The sequence below is a fragment of the Emydura macquarii genome, unplaced genomic scaffold (assembly GCF_026122565.2).
Source record: "Emydura macquarii macquarii isolate MOO-44397 ecotype Brisbane River unplaced genomic scaffold, CSIRO-AGI_Emac_v2 contig_1253, whole genome shotgun sequence".
NCBI lineage: Eukaryota > Metazoa > Chordata > Testudines > Chelidae > Emydura > Emydura macquarii.
In genome coordinates, this window is record NW_027131390.1 from 85,761,875 (window position 1) to 85,778,607 (window position 16,733).

Here is a 16,733-nt window from a genome sequence, read left to right on the forward strand (position 1 = left end):
GTCTTTTGACATTGTGTGGAAATCCCAGACATGCACTGTTCTACTGTATTCCATCACAGCTGGTTGCCAACTGCACAATTTTGGCTTTTAAGCCGTGGAATCTTGATTTTAATCCACCATAATCTGAGACTGTTGCTTGCTCCCATATTTAGTCTCTAGGATTTAGCAGCACACCATAACATATCATGGAACAGACATACAGCTCTCGTGTAGCTAAACCAATAACTATTCCAGGCCCATGTAAGGAAAGAGGCCCATTGGAAAGACATCAGAAAGACTGTACTCACAACATTTACTGAGCCTACTGCCATCACCCCTGGGGCAGAAGTTCCCCAGACAGATTAGTACCAGCTCTTTGTCACATCAGCCTAAGTAATCTTTTGTGAACAAACACTTCAACATTTACTTTTTAAACACTGAGTGATTTCCTACTGTCCAGGTCTCAGCTGGCAGTCCAGGGACTCCTCGACAGTGCTGTAGGTGCAGATATGCTCCTGTCCATGCAGACAGTTCAGTGTCCATTTTAATCTGTCTGCCTCATCTCTCTGGTAACGCACATTGTCTATAAGTAGGAAGCAGCTATGACACCACTGTGAGGCAAAGGGACTTACAGAAATAATTTGTGGGGTGCAACCAGTTTTTAGAGACATTAGCTTTATCAAATCCAGAGTCAAAATCAATTACCTTCTATGACCTCCGTGCCAAAAAAGCTGACAGACATAGTTTTCTGACGAAGGAAACCCTATGTGATTAAGAAAACAGCTGTTCTTTTCCATCAGTCAAGCTGATAACAATTACTCTTTTCCTTTTTTCATCAAGATATAATTACCAAGTGCAGAAATCTACCTCAGGAGCCTATTTTAGGTGCACACATACTGGAACCATTCAACAAGGCTTTAAAGAAATCTTATTTTTGTCTGACATGCTAATGCTGAATAATCCTTCTACTCCACTCATTTCTGAGTCTGGTTCTGAGAACAGGTTGGCAAAGTTGATATAAATAGGAGTTTGAAATGGCATGTGGAATAAAAAAAGCTAATTCTCCAAATTTCATTTTCCTATTAATATTTGAGGAAAGACTTGTGCTTGTGAAAGTAAAACACTGACAGCGCTAGCCATCAGTAAGGCATCATGCAAACGTACCATTCAAAAGTTTCCAACACAGCATCTCATTGCTCCCCTGTAAAACTATTACTATTCCAGACCTAAGATTTCCTGAGCAGAAGCTGTAAATCTGGGAGGGGGGTATGATGGTTGACTAAATTGCAGACCCTATCAGTCACAGTGATACAGCCCTTACAGAAGTCAGTGGCAGTCTTCTCATTGACTTCAAAGGCAGTTGGATTGGGCCCACAGTGAGCAGATTAAAAATGAACCTTCAGGATGACCAGCTAACACATTAATTTACTGCACAGCTCAAATCACAGTCTTCTATTATTTAGTGACCAATATATTAGATGTTATATATCTCATTCCTTAAAAATCTTGGAGATATTTGCCCAAAGCTAGCAGTCAGTTGATGTATAGACACAAGTCATAGGATTATTAAAAGCTCTTACCCAATATGATTTGTTCTTAAAGAAATTTCCAGTTCTCGAAGTACTTGCGTAGATTCTTGGACTCGTCTTCTGAATTTCTATAATTCAGTTGGGGGAAAAATATTTGAGAAACATATCTGGACTCACATGATGCTATTCAAAAATGTCAAAATCCCACAGGAGACAGAATATGTTAAATATTAAATATATTGAGAACATTTCCAAATCTTGAGAAATGAGAGACTGTTAATCAGACTAGTAACTAAAAGACATTCAGAAAAGTAACTCCTACTCCCAACTACCATTTTGTAGTTTCCTCATTTGAAACCATGTAAGGGAACAGGAGAATTAAAATTCTGTAAAGGAATATGTATTTCTTTACAATACAATTTCTATTTTAGCACCAAATGTGTCACAGTATATGGATCTGATTTTCAGCAATGGCCAATAATTTTGCATCTGCAATCTTGTCCCACAACTCAAGAGTTGACACACACTGTAGTCACAGCTAGGTAGACCTGTGTTAGGTGTAGACCTTAATTCTTCCATTGACCTAACTATCACTTCTTAAACAGGTGGATTATCTACATCAATAGAAAAAGCCCTTCCACTGATGTAAGAAGTGTCTGCGCTACAGCAGCACAGCTGTGGTTCCATAGCTGTGCTGCTGTAGTGGACAGAAGGACTTCAAGATTTTTACAGGGCCTTTCACACACCAGGAGGAAGGAACTCCAAATCAAGGATGATTTTGCCTATTAGTGATGATGAGAAAGCACATTAAAGAACACAGAAAACTTCTTACCTTCCTGGTTACTGCTGGATCAAGATAGCCCTTTAATTTCTGGATATATGTATGTGGAGGATTCTTCACTTGAAATCTTTCCTGCAGAGAGCACATAATCATCAGACATTCAAACAGTGACTCACTGTACATTCTAACTAGGTAACAGAAATAAATATTATAAATTTCAGATGCACATATCTGAAACTACAAGATAAACCCTAGTTGTCTAAATGCTCTGGAAGAATTAAGTGGTATTAAAAATAAGAGGGATGGTTGTATAGGTTTAAAAGATGTCATCACACAGGCTGCCACACTTTTTACAATTTGAAATAACATTAAAAACACACCGGACAAGTCAGAATGGTTTCCTTTATGGGAGAACCCACATTTTTAGAGTTATTCATATTTCAAGAAATGGGAAATGGGAGATTGTTAATTTTATAGGTGATAATTTTTTAAGCATTACAAATTAGCTTGCAAGCTCTTCCGGGAAGGGACCACATCTTTGTGTGTGTTTACACAAGGTCTATCAAAAGGGGGGGCCTAACTATAACAATGACATTTCCAATACTGTACAACATTCTGTTTAGATGTGCTAAATGGACTGAAACTTACACCATACAAAATACCACTCGAAGGCAAACATTCTCCCACCATAGGTTATATAAAGTTCACAAAACTATGGGGGAAGAGGCTGAAATGGCAAGTAGCCTGAAAAAAAAATTAGAGACAGCATTTGCCTTTCTAATATTAACTTCTTTTAAAAAGGCTTTTGAGGTGATGTCCAGCTGGCGTTAACAGCCCTCATTATATAGTTGTAAAGGGTATTCTGAATATTTACTATTCACATACTTTGAGTCTGATGCTGGCATCCTTGCGCAGGATCATTGGTGTTTACACTAACAGTAAAGTAAATTTATGGGTGACAAGCACAAATCAAACAGCTATCAGGGTAAAGCACTGGTGGGCTCTGTTACCTGGAATATTTTACACTTCTTACACTTCCCCTACCCTGGACCCCTCTTCCATTTTCTGCACTGTCTTGAGCATTTTGAATAACCTTTCGATCTATGCCAATAAGAAATTTTACTTTAACTCCTTAGGATGTCGATGCTCTTTTCTCCTTGAGAAATCACCTTTTCCAGTATGTATTTAAGATGACAGAGTGTGTATGAATGAGTGTGTGCATCTTCCCTGAGAACATGAGCTGGTTAATAACACAAAATTATGACCTGAGGAGGAAGGAAGGGGATTAATTGTGATTAATGCCCTATCAGTTCCTTTCCTTAATTTTCAGTAAAGTGAAGCGCAGCTTTACATTCCAGCTTTAGTATTTTACATGGACAAGAACCATGAACATGTCTTGTAACATTGTTGGCTTTCTTACCTCCTGTGGACTAAATAATGATTTTTTAAAGTGTCCCTTTCATTTTCAGACTGACGACATAATTACACAACGTTGTAATGTCTCCAGGACTTAGACAATCTTACACATAACATTGAAGTGTTTGTTTATCCTACATCAATATGCATTAAATACACAATGTCTCTCGTAATACATCCTACTTTCTATGTCAACACAAATCCTGCACACTCACGTTTATCACGCACAAGAACTGACTTCTTCTACCACTATTGGCCAACATAGTTTGAATGTTGAATGTATTGATAACTGAGGGGAATTCTGCCTGAAGAGTGGAGCTGAAAGCTCTGTTCCTTTTCTTAAAACGATGGTTCACAATCACATCAGCCTTTCCATTTCCATTTCTTCCCTCCTGGTCTACACTTCAACCCTCCTACCTGTCCTCTTGATATCAATTCCTAGATTATCTAGGTTTTTACATAAGTACATTTCCATCCCCATTATCAGGTGAGCTCTGTGAATTTCTATTCCATATTGATATTATTCCACTTAGAGGATCAGATAGGATTACAGCTGTCATAGGCTTGGTAGCTAAAGCCCACCTGAGAACAGAAAGAACTGCATAGAGCCCTGATAATCTATTCAATAATTACATGCCCTCTCTAACACACAACTCATCTGCTGGCCCACCGAGAGAGAGAGCCAATAAATATGACTCTCCATTGAAAGTTCCATTTCTCCCATTACAATGGAATAAACTCTCATTAAGGGCCTGACTGAACCTCCAGGGCACAGGACCACAGAGCGGGAAGATCCAGAAGGTTTTATGGCTCAGGAAGACACAGTGCCTTCCAGTTCACTGAAGTGCAGATAGAGCTTCCTCCCTGAACTTGAAGCATATCTTGGGAGGGGGTCCGGCTGGTTAGCTGTGCCCCACAGTGTGGAAGGGGACCCAGCCTTTCCTCTGCCCTGGGTGACTCGTGCCCTGGCATGACTTGTGCCCCAGGCTGTGCTGGCAGGGAGCAATGTCTTAAGCAGGAGCTGCAACTGCACCCGGCTTCTCAGCAGGGGGCCACAAAGGATATGTCTACACTACAATGAAAAACCCACAGCTGGCCCGTGCCAGCTGACTGTGGCTGGCGGGCTTCAGGCTAAGGGGCTGTTTAACTGTGATGGAGACATTTAGGCTCAGGTCAGAGCCTGGGCTCTGGGACTCCGTGAAGGTGGAGGGTCCCTGAGCTCAGGCGCCAGCCCAAACCCCAACGTCTTACACAGCAATTTTTAGCCCCACAGCCCAAGCCAGCTAACCAGGGCCAGCCACGGCTGTGCCACAGGGCTTTTATCCCCATGTAGACATATCCAAAGATGGTTCTTTGAGCCCTTCCTGGCTAGAGCACTTGTGCAAGAGCCAGGCACAACAAAGGAACTGCAATGGTGGATCAGACTAGTGGTCCCCCTAGCCCAATTGCATGTCTCTGACTAGCCAGGTCCAAATGCTAGGCACAATAGGAAAGTACAAAAGATCTTGTAGCGGACATTTATTCCCTTCCTGTCCTCTGTGGCTGATTCTAATGAGAGAGTACATATTTTTCTTAGAAGCTAAAGCCACTTCATTCTTAAGTTCCTGCAGAAGTTTTGGGTATATATCACTCACTCCTAATAACTTGTTGCTTTCAATATATCAGGTCTCATCAGCACTTTCTCTTTGAACATCCCAATCACAGACAGTCCTCATCTTTATTACCCCAAAAAAGTAAGAGCCTAAAGCCTCGTCTACTCTAGAAAAGGTTTGCCTGTATAACTATTGTGGTCAAAACCTCCTAGTGCAGATGCAGTACTAGCGAAGTGTTTTTGCTGGTATAGCTTATACCAGTTCTCTAAGCGCTATGGGCTACATAGAAAAGAACATTTATGCCAGCATAACTGCATCTACACTAGAGCTTTGGCCAGTATAAATATGACATGAACAAAATCACACACCTACCCAACATTACTATACTGGCATAAGCCTGGCCAAATTCTCTGCTGGTGTAACTCCATTAATTTCAACTCCATTGACTTCAATGGCGTTATGTCAGCCGAGAATTTAGCCATAGATCTCTCCTGAAGATACTGAACTGAATTAGAGTCAAGTTTCTATTATTCACTGGCTGAATTATAATCTTTTCTTGAATCAACTCCTGTGTATTACACATGACTATGATGAAAATAGCCTCTCTTCATGTGTGAGCTAGAGCCAGCTGTCCATTTTATTTGTGAGTAGATGAAGTCACTCATTATCACTGGTTTATTAGACTTAGTTGCCTCTTTGATCTCCCTCAACATGATTGTTTTCCTGATTTGGGAGCTAGCAATCAAATGATGCTTTATATTTTCATTTTTATACACTGGATTTTGTATCAATATAAATTCCACTATATGGTCTTTCCCGCACAGATTTCTTTTCTCAGTTAGATTCTATAGAATCTTTTAAGTGTAGTGCATGTTTTAATCTATACTTCATGTATAGTTACTATAGCCAGGTATTGATTTGTCATTCCACCGTGCTTCAGTTATGTTTATTATGTCATTCCTTTATTCCTATTATGTAAAATATTTCCCTCTAGGTCACCTATTACTGCTCTTGGCTTATAAACTTTTATTATAGTTGGGCCATATACCTGTTTTTGTTTATTTAACTCCTTAATCTAACACACTCTTACTCGTATGGAATTTACTTCTGTGATCTCAACCCATCCATCCTCCAGTTCAGCTCTAATACTAAGTAATACTTACGTATGACAAACATTCTGAGCAGATGTCTGTTCAACTAGATGGCTCCTCAGCACCTGTCAGCTTTCTCCCAGCTCTTAGTTTAAATATCTCCTCCAAAACCTTTTGTAATATTTGAGCTAGAGAGCTGCTTTTGGTTCAGTTAAAGTACATCTCTTCCGTACAGGCTTTCTCTTATCTCAAGAGTTTTCCAGGCAAGTACCTAATACATTAAATCATTCTGGCCCTAAGCCTCTCTCCTCATTTTCAGATGTAATTTTGGGTAATAACGGCATTTAGTCTAGTGGGCTTTTACTATTTTGTAGGTTATGGGCTGGACAGTGGCTTCCCTTGTATGATACACAAGGAAGAGACAGGGCTTTTCTTGTTGGTCACCTGTGCAAGTGGCTGTCAAGATCTTTGTTTTTTGTGCTCTGGCACACAAAAAAGGGCTAGGGCTGTCTAACTGGGCTGATAAGGCAAAGATACAAGAAGGCTACTCAGAGTAGGAGGCGCTGCACAAGAGAAGGTTCTTGTACCCACAGGGGCAAGATTGTGCGAAGGAGCAGAGAGGGAGCCAGTATTAAATGAGCAGGAGTGGGAAGGTGAGTTGAGAGAGACCAGAAAGACGTGGAGGAATTTAAAAGGAAAGGACAGCTTTAATTTGATTCCTGTATGATTATTTATTATTTATTATTATTATTTCTCACAGACTCGGGCTTAAGGCCAGAAGAGACCATCATGATCATCTAGTCTGACCTCCTCCACATTGCAGGCCACAGAATCTCATCCACGCATTCCTGCAGTAGGCCCATAGCTTCTAGTCGAGTTATTGAAGTCCTCAAGTTTTGATTTAAAGACTTCAAGTTACAGAGAGACTCCACCATTTACTCTAGTTCAAACCAGAAAACTATCCGTGCCCCACACTGCAGAGGCAGGCGAAAAAACCCCAGTGTCACTGCCAATCTGACCCCAAATATGGTGATCAGTTAGACCCTGAGCATGTTGACAAGACCCACCAGCCAGACACCTGGGAAAGAATTATCTGTAGTATCAACTCAGAGCCTTCCCATCTAGTGACTCATCTCCAGCCACTTGTAGAGGGGCAATATGCCAGCACAGGCAACCTCATCATATCATCCCTCAGTGAATTTATCAAGCTCTTGAAATAAATTAGGTTTTTTGCCCCTACTACTCTCCTTGGAAGGCTTTTCCAGAACTTCAGTCCTCTGATGGCTAGAAACCTTTCAAGCTTAAACTTGTTTATGGCCAGTTTATATTCATTTGTTCTTGTATCAACACTGGCCCTTAACTTAAATAGCTTCTCTCCATTCCTGGTGCTTTGTCCCTCTGATGTATTTATAGAGAGCAATCATAACTCCCCTCAGTCTTTGGTTTTTTAGGCTCAACAAGCCAAGCTACTTAAGTCTCCTCTCCTCAAGTAAGTTCTCCATTCCTCTGCACCTTCTCTGCACCTGTTCCAGTTTGAATTCATCTTTCTTTCTTAAATGTGGCAGACCAGAATTGCACATAGTGCTCCAGAGAAGGTCTCACCAGTGCCTTGTATAATGGTACTGGCACTTCCCGGTCTCTATTGGAAATACTTTGCTTGATGCATTCTAGCCTTTTTCACAGCTGCATCACATTGGCAGCACATAGTCATCCTGTAATCGACTAATGCACCCAGCTCTTTCTCTTCCTCTGTCACTAGAATTCAATTAGTAAATTCCACATCTGGGCCTTTGACTAATTTTGATTGATCTGATTTTGACTTATAGCCTGAGTATTTCCTCACTTCTCTGATATACTGATATATTCTAATGATGAAAAATTCTCATCTCAATGTGAGATATATTTCTCATGGAAAAACTGCACTAGGAGGTGAATACAAAGCTCCACAGCATTTTCCCAATGCATAGGATCATTTGGTTAATCTTGTAGAACTGTGTTTCTCAATTGGTGTTCCGCGGAACCCTGGGGTTCCACGGGAACATTGTTAGGGTTCCGCGAGCAGCTGTTCTCCGCGCCGCCAATCAACTGTTCTCCGTGCCGCTGAAAAAGGGAAGATGTCCTGGATTTTTCGGCGGAGGGTATCGAGTGTAAGTGTAATTTAAGTGTAATTTAATTGAGAAATGTTGACCTTTGCTTATTTCGACATTTTTTTTGGCCCCATATGTAAAAATACTGTTAAGAGTTTGGGGGGGTTCCGCAATTATTTATGGAGTTCAAAAGGGTTCCGTGGCCAAATTTAATTGAGAAACACTGTTGTAGGGAACACTGTTGTAGGAAACATTGGGTGAATCATAAATCTGGTATCCAGAATCCATGATATGCAATATCTAATTAGAGACTGATATAACAAAAATAGTGTTTGTTCTGCCTGTTCCACAATCAGACAGACATCTATTCTACAAAACTGCTGGGAAATTTATATTCTTCTTCAGGAAATATGTTCTGTTCAGACTTGTTAAGAGCAGTACCAAACATTCTGATACTTGAATCTTGGAGGAATTTTAAACTACTTTCCCTTAGTTTCAGAGAAAGCTCACGTAATAATTTTCTCCTGGTATTACATTTTGTAACTGAAATCTGAAACCCCCATTTATTAGGTCAAGATGAAATCCTGACTACATGATCTGTACGTTGTTTCATAATGAATGGTAGATTACTGCTCAGTATCCAGAAGGCATTGTCATATACACAGAAAATCATTGCTGTTATTATCTTGCTGCCTGCTGCAAAATATCATTAATCACAGGGGTAAGTAGGAATGGATTTAAAATCCTACTCCGTGCCCCACCAACCTCTGGCTGAAATTCCTTCCTACTGCAGCAAATGGGCACTACTATTTTCTTCTTTTGCAATTTTTAAAATCTTTTAAAGTTTTTCATGTAAGTTTAGTGCTGGTGTAAGGTTTGATTGAGAGCCCTGCAGATCGACATCCACTATTTACCAACAAACAGCACAGGCAGTGCAAGCTTCCTCGCTCCGGCAACCTTTCAATGCAAGCTTTCCCATGTATACCTCAGGCATTTGCTGGAGATGCCACCTCTAAAAGTAATCTGGTCTTCAAGGTCAGTTAGAGCCTGATCCTGCAAAGGGGTGAGTGCTCCAGGAAACTGCTGAGCACCATATCTGCTGGAGTCAAGGAGAAGTGGAGGGCTCTTAGGTCCTCTGTCCTGAGAACGCCAATGAGGAAGCAAAATTAGAGCCAGTTTTGGCTGATAAATATTGTAATGTGGTCAGTTATCCTCTGGGAACTGAACTAAGGCCACCAAACTCATTCCGTACAGGCTACTCCTTCTTTTACAGAATTATTCTCATCAAAATCTCCCATTCAAATGTAACAGGCTTGATTCTCCATTGCCCTGCACCTTGTGCAAATGCAAAGTGAATGCAAAATAGGTGCAAAGCGCATACTAGTCTGATTTGGAAGCATGCTACACTCACTTTGGATTCTCTTTGCATTGGTGCAAATGTCAACACAAGATGCCAGACAATGGAGAAGTGGGCCCTAATATCTTTTCAATGCATAATTGAAGTGTTCTTGTTAAATGATAAAGACACTCTCTTAATTTTATATATCCATTGGTTTAATTGGCAGTAACTTACAATTATTCAAGTCTCTATATTTTCATGCCGTTTTCCCAAGAGAATATTTGTGTTTTGACTCTATTACACAGAGATGATGTTATGATACATAGTGATAGATAAATCTCAGACACCTTAGAGCGTTCGTTTGCGTTAGCATCCAAAGCTAGATTTATCTATTTAAACCTCTGAACGCATGTAACTCAGCTCTCTGTCTCACTAGATCCATGTGATCCTCCTGCCTCTGACCTAATTCCCAATTCTTCTATCCCAGCTCTGACCCACAAACTCCCACCTCTGCTCCAGCCCTCTGCCCCGGCATCATTTTCACTGTTATTGCTTCTCCCCACCTTTATAGATGAGGACCCGGCAGGTCTGGGGTCTCTGTGCTTGTCTTCAGTCAGCAACTTGCTGCTAATATATCTAGGGCCTTCTTGCTTCCTGACAGCAAAGTGTGCTGAACACCTCTAAAACCCCACAAAGGCCAGGAGATTTCAAAGGCTTCTAGGTATATAGAGGTGCAAAAACAAAGATGCCTTAAAATATTTTTAATTGGAAGTTAGTGACAGGAGAGGGACCAGGGACTTGATTGGGATGAAAAGGGGGAAGGGAGTTAGGACCCGATGGAAGGGGATCTGAAATTTTGGCTGTGTTTTGGGGGAAAGATAGGGGGCATTCTTGTTTTGGCTGAATGGAATTGCCCATTCTTAAACTAATGCAACAGGATGGTACTGACAATGGAGGGCATGATTCTTCCATAACAAAGCGCTTCTCAGCTTCCAAATCACAGGCAGCAATGGTTTAACAAACACAGCTGTCAGATCAGGTGAGCCAAACAGAACATACCTTGAATTTGGGGTTTTCGGTATGGACAAGGAAGGCCTGCAGGTGACACAGGTGTGAGTGTCCACTTCCTTATCCCCATCCTCCTTGTAAGCTAACACAAGCGGCACATTCCACATTTAGGTGCTTTGTCACTGTAAGCACAGAAAACCCAGAGTATTCGGACTGCGTAGCCTATTTGCTCTGATGTGGGTCTTGTTCCGTGGCTGAGAGTCCCTTCTACGTCAGCAGGATATTTGGAAAGTAAATGGTTTTTGAGTGATGGGAAAGAGGGACATATTTGTAGCTTCTGACCTTTGACCATGCTCTTTTAATTAAAAAACAAAGACATACAGGGCTTAATTCGGAGCTGGTGTAAGGAGGTACAGTTCCACTAATTCCAACTGAGATGAACCTTTTTACACTAGCTCTGAATCTGGCCAATAGAGTGTCATGGAATTAAGGGTTTGAAACTTCAATGTTTATAAAAACATTCTCTTCTTTAGAATTGTCTCTGTGTGCGCGTATACAATTACCTAGGAAATTGCTTAATTGTAGTTAAATTGCTGCTAATTGAAGCTGCTACCAGTATGTTGTGAAAGGCACTACTGTAGGCAGATGCAAGGCGTTAAGGGTATGTTTCCACATGATGTGCAAAGGCTTAGTCATGCAGCCTCCTCTAGTGTTAATGGAAGTCATCTGTAAAGCTATGAACCATGCAGAACATATGCCACTACAACTGACGGTAAAGAAACAGAGATCACTAAGACAAGTAGAGGAAACCCTCATGGAAGTAGGAACACATTGTGCCCTGAGATGTTATGAAAGGCACATTTTTATAAAATGAAAAATAAAATAAATGTCTAAAATAAACTACTTTGAATAATAAGACGTTATCTAGTATTTGGGATGCATTCACTGTGTGGTTTTTTTTGTTTGTTTGTTTGTTTTTTGTTCTGGTGCTCTTTACAGTGTTACTGGGCCAGATCGCATTTACACTAGGTCCCTTTTATGTCACTCTGACAATGTAATGGGGGGGTAAATATAATTAAAAATGTAAAAGTAATATACACCCACATCAACTCATGCTAAAGCCCCATTACCTTACCAGAGTGATGTAAAGGGGCCTTAATATAAATAAGAATCTAGCCCATTGTGCCCTGTTGAACAGTTGCCACATTTCAAGTTAGAGATGTTTGCAGTAAATAAGTAGGTGAAATAGTGGTCAGCTGTACCTCTAAAGATACTGCACAGACTGATTTTTAAAACTGGTGTCCAATTTTGTGTCTATATTTCTGTCTATAATTAATTACAGGAAAAAAAAGTTAACATAGTACAATCCCATAGTTAGATGACCAAATGTTACCATTTGCAACTCCAACGGAAGGAGCAAAATGGCAGGCACAAAACTGGAGATCAGTATTACAAATAGGGCAAGTAATTTACAAATCATAATGACAATTGGTAAAAAATAAGATTGTGTCAAATTCAATTCTTCCTGAAAATGAATAGTTTGAATTTTGAAAATGGTCAGAATAATAACACCACAAGCCCTTTTTTCCACATTAGTTTGAATAGTTTATTCTCTCTCTTCTTGGGAGTTCTTCAACGGATATACAGCTCGGCTATGTTTAGTCTAATTCTCAAGAGGAGATCTTTTATTCTTTGGCTGCCTTGCACTTATTTAATAATCGGGCATTATATATGTGACATTGTCTGGATTAGGGGGCCCTTTTAGAATACCATTTAATATTAAATATTACAATTACAATATTTTGTATGGGATATGCCATGTCCGGTACCACTGGAAAGGTTACAATTTGCTGAATATGATAATATTGTTTATGTGCATGTATCATCTTGGTACTGCAAGTTATAATTATGTATGGCATATCTGTATTTCAACTTGTGCTGTGTTTCTGGGTGACACCCCAGACAGTAGGGCAGCAGCAATAAGCCTGCTTAATGGTCCATCAAGAAACTCACAGGTACAATGAAGCAGAGAAGCCAGGGCTACACCTTACGAGTCACCAAGACCTGTAACAGGCCTTATGGACAGGGACTCTCTCAGAGGCTTTTCCATGCCATGTGCTCAGGGCTTGTGTTTGAAACAAGCCACATGGCAAACCACTATAAAAGGCAGCTGCACCACATCCATACTGTCTTCAGTCTTCATTCCTGCTTCCTACCTCTGAATCAACTCATCTGCAACTGAAGCTGTAAAACAAAGGATTGAGATCCATCCAGATACTGGATGTACACCAGAGGGACTATACAAGCCTGCACATTCCACAATTCTACTGAAAATTTGATATATATGGACTTTCAAATCACTTGTATGCATCTGATTGCTTTAATCGTATAACACCTCTCACCTTGTTTATTTCTTTTCTTTTATAATAAATCTTTAATTTTAGTTATTAAATATTGGCTGGCAGCATGGTATTTTGGCTAAGATCCAAACTCATGCTGATCTGGTAATGTGGCTGACCCTTTGGGGTCAGGAGAACTTTTTGGAAAAGAGCACAGAGGTGTAATAACTTATCTCTTTACTGGACCTAGTGGCTGATTGGGAGCCAGAGACTGAAATGCAGTAAAGGAGGCAGTGTATTTTTTGTTTTTGCTTCTTGATAACCAGTGTGGGAAATCAGAAGCACTGTTTGTGGCTGGTTGGGGAGTCTAACTTCAGTGTTACCCACCAGTGCTGGGAGAATCTGCTCTCCTTTTGCAGGCTGCCCTTATCTTGGCATATTCAGGTGGTCTACCCTAGGCACAGATGGGTCAAAATATGTTAATGAGTTTTTCCTAGCTGCCAATTTTCATATTTTTAGACTTCTGAGACTAATTCGAGACATTTAAGAGGACTTTACTTAGCAAACTTATTATATAGTGCTTATCTTTGTCTGTTTCTATTTGTTTTCTCCAAGTCAATCAATAATTATTTACTGACATAATCATCTATAAAATAGAAATGAAATGATTTTTAAAAACAGCCGTTATTGTGCAAAGCACAATGGAATTCTTTGAGTTGAAAGACATGAAATAAATCATGTCAGGAGGCATCAAAAATGTTTCTGATTAATCAATGATCAGTAGTTGAAAATGTTTATTAGCCCTGAAAAGCATTTTTTCTAGTCTATCAAAGTGCTTCCAACCCTAGAAGGTCACAAGGGGTCAGACTTTAAAATCACACCATCCTGGCTATGACTATCATCTTGTTTTTCCCCTGATTCAGCTGTTTTATATTAGAAGCTGATATGTCACAAATTGCTATAGTCAGAGATTAATGCTTCATAATATTTGCTACCTGAGATTCCAAGATGCATTCAAAATACATAAAGCATTGGTCTGTATCTCTAGCATTTATAAAAAGAAAGCAGCTACTAAAATTATGCCAGAATTCAAAAGTTATGCAGGAAAAAGGCAAGATGCTAATCAGAACAACAGGATTTTATTAACTGATATTTTGCCTTCTCATTAGACCTATAAAGAAATGTTTTACACTATTAGAAATCTGGGAATTACCTATTTTGTGGGCAGTGGTACATAGGCTAGCTGTGAGTACTTTCTAGTTATAGCATGATAAACGGATCCAAAATTGAATACAGCAAGTTCTAGAGGTCAAGCCGGCATTATTTTCAATCTGTGAAATAATATTTTTTGTATACAACAGTACTTTATCATATTTTGGTTTAGTTCCTTATTTACCACTCCTCTTTAATTTCAAAGGGGCCTTTCAAATTTCATATGTATAAGAAGCATTGTTTCTTTAAAGGACCCGGGAAAGGCAACCATATATAACTGAACAACAACCTGGTAGCTTTGGGTCTGTTTGCCAACTTCATCATCTTCAATTATTAGCGTCACATCTTCAAAGCACTGCACAACCAGTTATTTTATTTATTCAACCTCAGCCTCCACTCAGGATTATTGTTCCCATTTTACAGATGGAAAAATTGAAAGGTTAAGTGACTTTCCCAAGGCCACACAACAATTCTGCTCCATTCTAAGTGAAGGATTTACTGGAGACAATGGTACTGCAAGCTTACAATTCAGTAACATCCTATCTGTATGCAAGTCAAATAAACATGTGTTCCAAGTGTTAGCCTCATTAGATTGAAAATATCTCTGCATAGCATCTAAAAATGATTACCTTCTATTTAGATAGGAAGAACTGTATCCGTTTATCAAATCCTTGCTGACTAGAACACCTGACATCCCCCTTTTTAATAGACAATGTTAATTTAAATTCTTTAATCTCTGACATATTCTTGTCTTTGTGCCATGCCTGAGAAGACACAGTACTTCATGAAATAGTCGAGGAAAAGTTATGCCAATACATTATTTTCCTCTTTTCTTATGACCTGAACCACAGCTCTTGAGCTTTATTATTCCAATAAATTCTCCACTAAATACAATTCACCCAGTGGCTTTATTGCAGGCTTTGTCTTCCTCTTAAATATCCTTATCACATTCTTTAGTCCACCCAAGAAAATATTTTTATTAACTTTGTTAGCTGATGATTGTAAAGAATTTGGTTATACTCTGAGAAGCTGTTGCCTAAAAATAATATCCTGGGTTCCTGTACAGTAGAACTTCACTAATCTGCGCTAAAACAGCCATTAACTTCAGTGGGCTTTGATTGGCCTCTCAAAGATGAGGTCTGCCATGGACTGCTGAGGTTTATGGAGTAGCAAAGTGGAAGGGGTCAGAGCCCACCAGTCAACTATAAGTGCTCTATTCATATTTCAAGGCATTAATAACTATCGGGGAAAAGTCAGGAAGTTAAGTGGTGTTAACCTGGAGGGGGTACAATATCACCCACACTGGCCCAACAGCAGAATCTCATTGGTCTGTGTTTCAGTGAGTGGCCCCACCAGAGCTCCATATTCAGGAAGGATGTGACCTTTGCTGAAATTCTACTGTATATGTTTTCTGCTGAGTCTGCCAACAAAACCTGCAATATGAAAATCAGGCTCTTTTCTGGCTTGCACAGCATCACCAGTATCAAAGATTCTGCAACAAGAATTTCACTGACAATTTGATTGCTGCCACGCAAGACGGAATGAAATCAAGCTCACTTTTCTGTAGCTATGCTGACTCTGCAGAGATAACAAGAGTAAAAAGCTGCTTTGTCAATAAAGTAAGTAGCTGTGAATCATGGACTGACAAAGAAAGAGACCAGAAAATTAGGTAGGAGCTTACAATGAATCATTGCAATAAAAACAATAGATGTAACACTGGGTATGTATGCAGATGCATCACAATATGGAGCAGAGAGGGCACATCAGTTTCTGCAGAATTTGGTATTTTATTAAAGAAATACTAAGGGATGTATTTCACTTTCAAATAAGAGCCTACATTAAGAGCAGTTGCACATACCCCTACAGACATTTTGGTTTACTCAACCAGAAATTCTCTGGGTGGCCTAGCAGAGCATATGCTGAAGAGGGAGCTACAGCAGCTATTTACTGGGTGCAGTATGTGTTCCTCTTGTGCTGACTCAATTTTACTAGCTGATACACAAGGGGGAAGAATGATTGTTGCTTGAATCCCACCCCTTTGGAAAAACTTAGCACCAGTAGATGAACTGATTGTGTCAGTTCCCTATGAAGGAACATGTGCCATTTCCTTCTTAACACTATGCCACAATCTATATTTCTAGTGCTGATGACTACAAACAAACACAAAACTACTGGCTGAACTCCGGGAGTCTACACTGTGTGATACTAAGACATCGTTTTTCACAGGCCAGTCACATCCTTCAGCTACCACATATGATGGGTTAAAAAACACTGTACCTTTTTTGCTCTCTTGATATTTCCTTCCCCACACACACATCCCATTTTTGGCTATTAATAGTTGCTGACAGGATAAATCTGTT

General features: G+C 39.8%; 1 protein-coding gene across 1 annotated transcript in view; it reads right to left on the reverse strand.

Moving 5' to 3' along the window:
• FMNL2 (formin like 2) overlaps positions 1-16,733 on the reverse strand; it is a 249,437-nt gene that overhangs the window by 89,861 nt on the left and 142,843 nt on the right. Inside the window, 2 exon segments of the mRNA XM_067549435.1 lie at positions 1,560-1,636; positions 2,341-2,421. Coding sequence (XP_067405536.1) covers positions 1,560-1,636; positions 2,341-2,421 — 158 coding nt within the window.